The 11,848-nt window shown below is 31.3% G+C and overlaps 1 protein-coding gene across 1 annotated transcript; it reads left to right on the top strand.

Moving 5' to 3' along the window:
- Window positions 1–2,125: 2,125 nt before the first annotated feature.
- LOC140451130 (uncharacterized) lies at window positions 2,126–2,704 on the top strand. The gene has a single exon (XM_072544859.1). The coding sequence runs from the start codon at window positions 2,126–2,128 to the stop codon at window positions 2,702–2,704; it is 579 nt and encodes a 192-aa protein (XP_072400960.1).
- The last annotated feature ends 9,144 nt before the right edge of the window (window positions 2,705–11,848 follow it).

Below are 11,848 nucleotides of genomic sequence, written 5' to 3'. Positions count from 1 at the left end.
GTAATTGCATGTGCTAGTCGAACCTTCACACCAGCCGAGACAAAATAATCCACAAAGGAAAAAGAATGTCTATCCATCGTGTACGGGATAAAGCAAATGAGGCCATATATAGAAGGATACAATTTTAAGGTCATATCAGACCACCAGTCCCTTAAATGGCTGAAGAACCTTAAAAACCTGTCAGGTCGGTTAGCCAGATGGACTTTAGAACTGCAACAGTACGATTTCGAGGTAATATATAGAAAGGGAGTCCTCAACAAGGTAGCAGATGCTTTGTCACGACAACCACAAGAAAACCAGAGCGAAGAACCAGAGTCGGAATTATTAGCATCGGAACTGGAATCATGCAGTTGGTACGATAATTTATATAGGAATGTACTCCAGAACCCAGACGATTTCCCGGATTTACAAATCTCTGGCACCTGTGAATAAACACATAAGTCAAAAAATTATCAAAACTGGGATATTATGTACTTAACGTTAAGATGTAATTTCCCAGCCTGTGAATAAACAAATAAGTCCAATATTTTTAAATTTAGAGAATTATGAGCATGTGAATATTCAAACATTTTGAAAATTACAAAACGTAACAGAATAACTAGTGTTATATGGTTTCAATAAATTTTTTTAATTGGAAACATGCCGATAAGTACAGTTATTTGCTTATTCACCACGCGATTTATCGGACTGGGTTCACCTGAAACTTCTATAGTAGGCATTTAATCCATGTTGTAAAATGTAAATGTTATTCTTTGTCATTCTTTTCTCATGCCATGCATCGTCACTACCTCTTAGATGTTTATGACGCCGTAAGCCATAAAAATATGGAACTTAAACTCTATCCAACGAGAAGAGATAGTGCGCCAAAACAACAAGGCGTTGCCAAATTTGCCAGGTCCGGATTTAACGTTTGCTAATACATACTTTTTTAAACATATTTTTTTGGTAAATCGGAAATCCAAAATTAATATTATGTTGTACTTATCTGGATTCATCTTGTTTTATGCAAAAGAAATTTTTCCATTTTAAAAATAAATAGCAATTTGTAACACGCTCCTATTTACAATGAAATAAAACACCGCCACTGTTAACACTGCCATAATCAGTTACTGTTTGATTTTGTTTGAACCAACAAATACTGTCTTCAGCAAATTCTTGCGTATATAAACTCGCTATAAGTTCAGTTGATAAAATAGCTTTCGTGGTAATAATTGTACATTTCGGCGCGTTTAATCGAACTTAGTGGGTGTTTATTTATGCTTTCTATTGTTTGCTTTTATATTTATTTTTTTACACTGTTTACAGTTTGCTGTCTAATTTTCAGTTTTACAAACAATGTCGAGTTCTACAGATTCTGCCGAGGAATAAACTCCAAAAAAGCGTTCAAAATTACGTGCATTTAGTAGTACGGAAAAAAGCGTTATAGATAATATTTATAAATCGACAACGGAATCGCGTCCTAAAGCTTTAATATCGGAAATAGTTAAACAAACTGCTTCTACCAGCGGAGTAGGTGAATCTTCTGTGTACAGAATTATTAGGGAACAGAAAAGTACAGGAGGATTTTCTTCACCGAAAAAGAACAAACTCAGAAAAACCATACTTCACAAAATAGACGATTTTGATAAAACTGCTATTCGTCGAATTGTACATCAATTTTTTTTTTCGCAACGAAATACCAACTATAGACAAAGTTCTTGCAGCTGTTAACGACGACGAAAGCTTGCCAAATTTTAAACGCAGTACTTTCCATAAATTTCTAAAATCATTATATTTTAAATACGTACGTAGGGGTAGAAACAGTGCTTTATTAGAACGAGAAGAGATTATTTTATGGAGGCGAAATTTTTTAAAATCCATTAAAAAATTTCGGGAGGAAAACAGGAAAATTTATTATTTAGATGAAACGTGGGTAAATGCAGGACATACAAAATCTCATGTGTGGGTTGACGAAACGGTGAAATCTTCCAGGCAGGCGTTTTTGTCAGGTCTCTCAGCAGGTCTCAAAAATCCATTTGGCAAAGGAAAAAGACTGATTCTTACACATATTGGGAGTGAAACAGGTTTTGTAGAAGGTGGCCTATGGACGTTTGAATCAAAAAAGAGTGGCGATTATCACTAAGAAATGAACTCAGACGGTTTTGAAAAGTGGTTTGCCAATATTTTGCCCCTTTTAGAAGACATCTGTGTCATAGTTCTCGATAATGCTCCTTACCATTCGCGAAAAAGTGAGAAAGTACCGACTACAGCATGGATAAAGCAAAAAATAAAAGACTGGTTACGATCAAAAAATATCGACTTCGATGAGGACATGCTTAAAGTTGAACTCTTACAATTAGTGGCACCGCGTAAGGCTGAATATAACAAATATGTTATCGATGAACTCGCAAAAGCTCAAAATAAAACCGTTTTACGTTTGCCACCCTACCATTGTGAGCTCAATCCTATTGAGCTGATTTGGGCTGATGCTAAAAATTTTATTGCTGCCAACAACAAGACTTTCAAATTTGCAGATGTCAAAATCCTTTTAAATGATGCCCTTAACAACATTACCCAGGAGAAATGGAAAAACTGTGTGAAGCATGTGCAGAATACAGTAGAAAAAAAGTTCTGGGAACTTGATCATATTATTGAGGTCATGGTTGAACCGTTAATTATAGAAATTGGTAGTAATGGTGATAGTGATAGTTCAAGTTTTTCCTAATTGTTTTTAACGACAAGGTAAGCCATCTTAGTAGCCACGTTTTTTTCCCAAGTTAGCTATAAAACGGAAGGCGAACGATTTTTTTGGCATGTAAGCCTCGTTTGTTTGTATTTATTTTCATAATTATCCCACTAATCTCAATTATTATTTGTAAATCTTTTTTATAAGAATAATGCATAACATACATTTTCCTCAAGTTTGATTTATTATAATTTTACCAGACTGATTAACGGAAATAGAAATAAGTGCACAAAATATAAAGGGTTTGAAAAAAAAAGTTATTTTAAATGTCATTCCATATGCATTGCAAAATGTATGTGCTCATTTTTCATAATTGTCAACAAAGGGATTTAAAATCTATGTAGCACAATAAAATATAACAAATTGGCAACAGCGTAATAACAGAAGTATCGTCTAACTGTGGCTAGGGATGCATCTTTATCGTTCGACTTCTCTTCAAATACTAATTTAATGGAAGTTACAGCAGTACAGCTGTGTACAGTGTTGTCAGTTGATTTAGTATTAGTATTTAATTTAAAAATACAAACAAAAAATTGTATAATGAATATCTATTCCCAAGTTTATGACATATGGGATGAGAAAAACATTTATTGCCGACTTTGTATGTGCATTGAATCAAAAATGTTCTATTATTTAAAAATATATATTCATAAATATCACTTAATTTTCGTAATACAGATCTGAAATAGGCGGAGAGAAATCTAAACGCCAGCCAATTAAAACGTTTATAACCCTACACGCGTATATTTCGTTGTTTACTGGCACTATCGCTTCTCGGTGGATAGAATTTAGCTATACGTGTACTACATCTAAGTTCAATACCTTCTTCTGGGTTGTCGTCATCAATATCAACATGTACTTTGTTTGACTTTTTACAAATATTTAAAGTCAGACAATTTGTGATTTTTGTGCAATTAGACGATTCGTCACGAGAAAATTTACGTTTACAATGCATAAAAAGTTTATATAATATGTATATAATTAATATCTTAAAAAGAGCACTGATAAAGTAAACAAAATAAGAACTTTGATAAATTGGTAATTCTTTATTTGATTCTAATTCTTCTACTATCTTGTCCATGTCTCGTAAGTTTTTTACTGACTAAATTGAGATCATCTTTATTTAAATTTATACTTCTAAAGGGAATAAGCGTTAAATTAGTCGTAATTTACTTTTTTGTCTTTTCCTTACAACAATCACCTGAATTTATAGTGAAATCTGGTATAATTGCTTGATAATTTTATATGGACCGTTATAGTGAGGACTGAGCTTTTTGGACTACTTTCTTTTGTTCGTTTAGTAAATAAACATTTACACCAACTTGATATTCTACTGTATTTATGTTTCGGTCATAGTATTCTTTATTTATTTCTTTGGATTTTATTAAATTATCTCTTGCTAACTGATGGCATTTTTGTAATTTAAAGTTAAGTTCGTCGATATAGTTATCGTAAGTGTAACGGAATTCAGGATCTTTCGTGATCGAACTTGGAAGATTTGCTTTATTTCCAAAAATTAGTTCAAAGGGTGTTAGTTTAGTTGATGAGTGAGTCGTAGTATTATATGAGAACATAGCAAAATCGAGCCAGTCATCCCAATCGGTTTGACTGTCTTTAATATAATGCTTTAAATAGTCTGTCAATGTAGCATGAGACCTTTCTAATGCACCATTTGAATGTGGATGATATATACTACAATTTAGTTTTTTAATTTTAAATAGTTTTGTTACTTCCTTAAATAATTTAGACATAAAATCGGGACCTTGATCTGTTAGAATGGATTTAGGTAGTCCAAATGTGCAAATAAAATTTTCTACTAATTTTCGAGATAGGGTTTCAGATTCATGGTTTGGAATAGCATATGCGCATGAGAATTTAGTAAGGTCGTCTTGGAGAGTAAGTATAAAACGATTTCCTTTTTCAGACATAACTATGGGTCCTACTATATCTAAGAATATTTTCTCGAATGGAGATGTACTAGTAGTAGTGATTTCCATAGGTTCTTTATTTTTCTTTCTAACTAACTTGTTTTTTTGACATGATTCGCAATTTTTTATAAATATTTTAATGTCATTTTTCATTTTATGCCAATTATATTTTTCTTTTATTCTCTTATATGTGCGGTGAAATCCTGAATGACCTGAACTAGGATTTGAATGATATTCTTTTAGTATTTCTGGTATTTAATCTTTTTCTGGAGTTTTAATTGTATCGTGATGTATTGTTATTTTTATCTTTGTATCCCTAAATATATACCTCAACATCATTCGAATTCGATTCCATTTTAAATTATCAAATTTATTTCCTATAGTGGGAAAACTAACTTCTGAAATATTGTTGTCTACGAGTTTATCTTTTACTTCTATTAGGAAATTATATAGATCTGCGTAATTGTTTCTCAGTGATTATTTTTATATATAACAGTAACGATTTTCCTTGAATTATTTTCTTGTATATTTATTTTGTTTACATCGAAAGTTATCTTTAAGGAATCTAGTATGGGTTTTAGTTTCTTTTGGTAGTCTTCGGTTATCTCGTAGTCCGCAGGAAAAAATAAGATTATATTATTGTGATTTTGATTTAGGGCTTGGCTTGTTTCTTCGAGTTTGCTATAGTGAATTAATGATTTCTTGCTTTCGCTTAAGAATTTAGAATAAGAGGAAGAATTTGGAGGAGAAGAGCATTGATTTATGTTATATGATATCTCGGAATTTTCAAGAATGATTGAATCCGTATATGAATTATTTGTATCAGAAATATTTGTAGGATTTATTAAATCATGATTAGAATCGAGTGGAATTCGACTGAGTGCGTCGGCGTTATTATTAAGTTTGCCTTGTTTGTATCTTATTTCGAAATTGTATTCTTCTAAGATTAATCTCCAACGGAAGAGTCTAGACGATGGATCATTGACAATGAATAACCAAGTTAAAGGTTTATGATCTGTAGTTATAACGAATTTAGTGGAATATAGGTATGTACAAAAGTGTTTTACACTCCATATGATGGCTAAAAGTTCTTTTTCTGTTGTTGAATAATTTTGTTCAGCTTTGTTAAGAGTACGACTTGCATAAGCGACTGGAAGATCATTTGGAGGATTTCCTTGAGATAGAACGGAACCATTACCGTAGTTACTTGCGTCTGTAGTTAAATAAAATGTTTTAGAGACGTCTGGATATTGTAAAATACGCTCGGAGCATAAGAGTTTTTTAAGAGTTTCGAATGAGTCTCGTTGAAGACTAGTCCATTTAAATTCAATTCCTTTTTTCAATAATTTAGTAAGAGGATGTGCAATTGTAGAGAAATCTTTTATAAATTTTCTATAGTAACCTGCTAATCCAAGAAATGATTTAATATGTTTAGGAGACTAAGGAATAGGGAATTCAGCGACAGATTTTATTTTGTTTTGGTCAGGTTTAACACCATTTTCTGTGATAAGATGACCTAGATACATTACTTCTTTTCGTAGGAATTCGCATTTGTCTGGTTAAATTTTAAGATTATGAGAAGATAAACGTTTGAAAACTTCCACTAAACGTTTGTTGTGATTTTCGAGACTATCGGCAAAGATGACTATATCATCGAGATATACGAAACATTAAATATTCTGAATACCGGATAAGACATTGTTCATTAACCTTTAAAAGGTGGCAGGTGCATTGCGCAAACCAAATGGCATTCTGTTAAATTGATAATGACCTGTAGGTGTAGAAAATGCTGTTTTCGAGGCATCTTTGGGAGAAGATCGAGGCATCTTTTATTTGATGAAAGCCTGAGGTAAGATCAATTACTGAGAAATATTTAGAATTATAGTCGCCTCGTATTTCGGTGAGACTGTGTAAAAATATATTTATCTGTAATAAAAGCAGACAATAAAAAATAAAATAAAAGTACTCTACCAGGAGTAGTTATTAACTGCAAAATTATCAATGACTGAGATGTATAATAATACAAAGTTTTAATATTCTCATCGATATTTACATTTAGATGAGCCTGGTAAAATATTTACAGTCGCTCAGATAAAGTTATCATCGATGCATTCTTTGCGTAAGATAACAATTTTTGCCTGAGCAACCGAAACCATAAAGTAGTTTATCCCAATAAATTTCGTTTCGACCGTCCAGTGGTTTACAATTGGGTAGGCAGGTATAATATTTTATATTATTTTAAACTTTATTTTTAAACGAAATATTGTTTATTTGGATGAAACCTGGTATGGTATTCATGACACCGTGAAAAAAGTTGGACGAATAATAACAAAAAGTGTTCTAATTCATTACCGCCCAATAAAGGACAGAATTATAATTTTACACTACGGTGTAGAAAATGGATGCATCGACGATTTATTATTAATATCTGTAAAAAAAATAAAGACGTGAATCTAGATTATCATGAGGATATGGAGGGTTCAATTTGTGAATTATGGTTTGAAAAATCTATATATATATATATATATATATATATATATATATATATATATATATATATATATATATATATACATATATATCGCACAAGAAGTTCGAGCGTCAATTATAATGCTTTCAGCTATCAATATGATGGAAATGAAGTATAAAAAAAGTTCAACTCAGGAACCATAGATGTAAACGTTTAATGTTTTTTTTTTGAAGAAAAAAACAGAAGTTAGTTTTTATAAAACTAACTTCTGCAGCTGAAGAGCCAGCGGAACCCTCTAATCAATTGGAATATCTTTACAAAGCCGTGTAGTAAAATGTAAGCGACATTTTCAATACCTCTCTGATGATACCATCCAAACATATGCTGAAACATGTTTATGAAGAATTGTGTTCTAAATTGTCTAAATCAGAAGCAATTGTAGAAACATGTTTATCAGAGTGTCCAAAGCAATCTGCTACAAGACTATAGGAGAAACATCTTACCTACATGACAGGACAGAGAATTATAATTTTACACTGCGATGGAGAAAATAGATGGATCGATGATGTATTATTAATACCTACAAAAAAATATTAAAGGAACCTCTTCTTCCGAGATTACCTAAATATAGTGTGATTATCATGGACAACGTATCATATTATTCAAGATTAATGAGAAAATTCCAAATATTATTTGAAACAAATTACAAATTCAAGAATTTGTTTGAGAAAGATTTGTACTTTGAGGCATCATATAGTAAAAAGGAATTGTTGGAGGTTGTTGACAGTAGACAGTACCAGAAGGAATATGTTGTTGATAACTGTACTCGCAGTAATGGGCATACCGTGCTTGGTATGCCCAGTATTACAATTACTTCCTCCTTACTATTGTAAATTGAACCCAATAGAGTTAATATGGACACAACTTAAAGGTAATAGAAGAAGAAGAAACGTGGCTCCTAAATTTTTGTCTACTGCTCTCCAGTTAATTAGAAGAGAAGTCACAAAGATCACAGCAACCAACTGGAAAAGTGTAATCAAACATGTAATCGCAGTGGAAAATGACTATGTTAAATATTTACCAGCATTAACCAAATGAACTATAAATATAGAAGATACAACTGATACTAGGTGATTATGAGTAGATTATTAAGTTCTTATTTCCAACTAGGTGTTAGTTGAAACCTTTATTTTTATTGTAATTGTACAAATTCTCGTTTTGCTTATATATCTTTGAAAATAGAGTACAAATACACTTCATGATAGAACAAAAACATACAACATAATTTAATTAAAAATAATCAAAGTACAGGTTAGGTTATTATAAAATACCTGCTAGATATATAAAAAAGATGTTCATAAAAGTTTTAGACCTCTTACCCATTTTTAAATTATTGAGATACTAAGTCTTCTCTCACACGGTGTCAAACCAAAGTTGTTAATAGAATACGCTGTATATAATTTAAAAAATTAATTCTTTATTTTTTTTATTACAATAACTAAGTTATCAGGGATAAAATGTGATCATAAGTTTTAAAACTTATGTGCAGTTGTGTTATTAAAACGTTTGTATACTAAAATACTTGTACATAAAAAATTTATTTAATTGTATGTGATAATTACTTTTATTAACAATTTTTTATAGGTATTGTTATTTTACAATAAGTTCTATTTAGCCGAGTCGATTAGTGTTATCACTTCCTAGATATATCACAGAAGTTAACAACACCAATATTTTTTATTTAAACTTTATAGAAAATGAAACTTTTTCTTAAATAAAAATAAAAACTTTTATTTAATTAAAAATTAGATATCTACGCTACTGTTCAATAAAGTAGTGGTAACTCTAACAGTGTTGCCATTTTAGTAGTATTTTACTTCTCTGGTTCCTATAAATTTTCTCACGAAATTACGTGTCGACTTTACCTAACTGATCTAAAATGTCGTTAATATTCGGCAGAGGAAATGGATCGCCAATTGTGATTTCGTTTAGTTTTCTATAATCGACTACGATTCGCCATTTTTTGTTACCTGATGCGTCGAGTTTCTTTGGTACTACCCATAAAGGAGAATTGGAAGGTTCTATTATTTTCTGTTTAAGCATTTTATTTATTTGTCTGTCTACTTCTTGTTTATGCGCTTGCGGATATCTATATATTTTGGAATTTATAGGCATAGAGGAATTAGTATGAATATCATGTGAAATAGAATCTGTGGAAGAGAGTGTATCTCCGTCTAAATAGAATATGTGATTATAGTCATAACAAATATAAATAAGGGAATTCTTTTCTTCTTCGTTTAAATGATCTATTCTTAAATTTTCTTTTAATTTTTGCAATCTATTTGAATTTGAATTTTCTTTTGTATTAATATTGAATATATTGTATTCTGAATTTGAAGGAAGTGGTCTAAGGTAATTATCTAATTGTTTAATAATTATTGATTCTTCACTTGTATTGAGAACTGACGTAAGAGCATATTCATTATTTATCACTTTTACAATGCTAGGACACAGATGTACACCATCTAAGATTTGTACGTCTGGACAAATGCCCTCGTTGATTGTAGGATTGATAACTCTTATTTTTACTATAGTTTCTGACCTTGGAGCTAGAATTATTTTTTCTTTTTTTATCATGTTGCAATTTTGTTCATTTTGACTTTTTGAGTTAGAATTGGAGCTTTGTTCGAATTTATATTTGTCTTTAGATTCTTCGTCTGAACAGGATTTGTTAGATAAGGTATGAAATAGAGGAATTTGACAGTTCTGGATTTCTAAGAAGTTAAACTTGTAACTAATGTTACACGAATGTTTCCTGATAAAGTCATTGCCAGAAGACCTCCGAATTGGATCGGAAAATTATCGGGTACAACGTGAAAACAATGATTTACAATTATTTCTTTGTTGATTTTTAGATCAAGATATACATAACATATTGTCGATACATGATTTGATGAATTTTCGATACCTTTTAGAATTATGGGTTGATCTTCATAACATGAGACGTAGCCTTGTAAATATTTTAATTTAATAAGTGAAATATCTGCACCAGTGTCTAAGAGAAATGAATTTGGATTTTGAATGAGCTGAGTGCAGTTAAAAATTGGACATATGTGGTTATTCCGTGGCTGAATGTGAGGACTCGGCTTGGATTGTGTGAGCATTTCTCGCCAACGCCGGATTGGGAGAGCTCTGACTGTTTAAAGAAAGTTTTTGAAATTGATTGTTCATTTGAGATGTATTAGGAGTTACGAGGGAATTACGAGGAGAAGAATTATTATATCTCTGAGAATTGTTATATTGACGTTTTCTACATTCGTCTATTATGTGACCTTTTTTCTTGCAATAGTTGCAGAATTTATAAGAAGAGGACGGATTGGAAGAATTATATTCATGATTTTTATTAAAATTTCTGACAAAGTGTCCTTTTCGAATTGAATTCTTATTTTGGCGACAATTATACGATACGTGACCAGGCTTGTGGCATATATTACATGTTTTTTGCGAGGGGAATTGATACTCGGCAATTTCGGATTGAGATTTGATTTGTTGCTCTTCAGCTAAGGCAAGAGCAATTGCGGATTCAAGACTGTCGGGTTTCTGAGATTTGACAAGTAGTGATAGGTCTTTATGTAACTCTATCATGAAGACATGTAAGGCTTGGATTTTAAGAACTTGAAGGAGAGCTTTCTTAGGTTCACCTGTTAATTTGGAATCGAGAGAATTAATAACTTTAACTTATAATGTGTCAACTCTACTAGCATATGAAACGACATTTTCTCTGAAATCTTGTTTGCAAGAATTAAGTTCGATTTGCCATTGGGAGAGAGTACGTTTTTCAGAATAAATTTCTAGAAGATGTGTCTTAAGATCTGGCCACTTTTAAAAATCACGGGTATCGGTTAAAGTGGCAGCATTATCAGTTAATCTAATACGAATAATACGAAAGAGAAGGTCAGCTTTATCGGGGGAGACAGATTCAGTTGCTATATCACAATTTCTAATGAATTCATTTAATTTTGACTTATTTTCATCAAATTTTACTAACATTTTTTCGGCAATTTCAAGTGAGATAGACATTTTTATACTTTATGTTTTAAACGTTTTCGAAAGATCAGGATATAGAGACATAAATTAGATAATAATGTGAAGAATAAAAATCAAACTTACAGTAAAAAATGTTGCATGGCTTCCTATGGTTCGATCTGGAACTGGTACTCGATGTTGATCTGGTATTTGATTTGGAACTTGAGCTGGAACTTGAGCTTGTTGTAGGTTGTGACAGGAAGTAGTTTCTTGGTCTGGACAGACTTGATCCCCAGGATAGATTGAAGAATTGAAGTTATACAATCGGCTGGACCGTGTTCTTCAACTATATTTTCTTCAAATCCCACACTTCTGACACCACTTTTTGTAATGGGATTCTACGTCTGTTAAAACACTTAACTTCTTTCTTATATTTATTGATACAATTATTACTTGTCAAAATATAAAAAAAAGCTGATACACAACACTACAGTAAGGATAAACAAGTATAAAATATAGAAGACAGTATATATAACTAACACACTCAACTGATAGTCTGAATTTGCCTCTGAATGTGTATTTTCCGCGTTTTATATTAGTCTTAATTATACAAACTAATTGATTTTTAAACAATAGAAAGTTGAAAACATAAAGTAATCTTATGCAGTAGACTCCCTCTATAACGAGAACTGAAATGAC

This window comes from Diabrotica undecimpunctata, chromosome 9 (genome assembly GCF_040954645.1).
Source record: "Diabrotica undecimpunctata isolate CICGRU chromosome 9, icDiaUnde3, whole genome shotgun sequence".
NCBI lineage: Eukaryota > Metazoa > Arthropoda > Insecta > Coleoptera > Chrysomelidae > Diabrotica > Diabrotica undecimpunctata.
The sequence above is the reverse complement of the archived record's forward strand: the minus strand, read 5'-3'. Positions and strand labels throughout refer to the sequence as shown.

Excerpts from the sequence above, each read along its gene's own strand:
- LOC140451130 (XM_072544859.1), top strand. The coding sequence starts at position 2,126 with ATGAACTCAGACGGTTTTGAAAAGTGGTTTGCCAATATTTTGCCCCTT.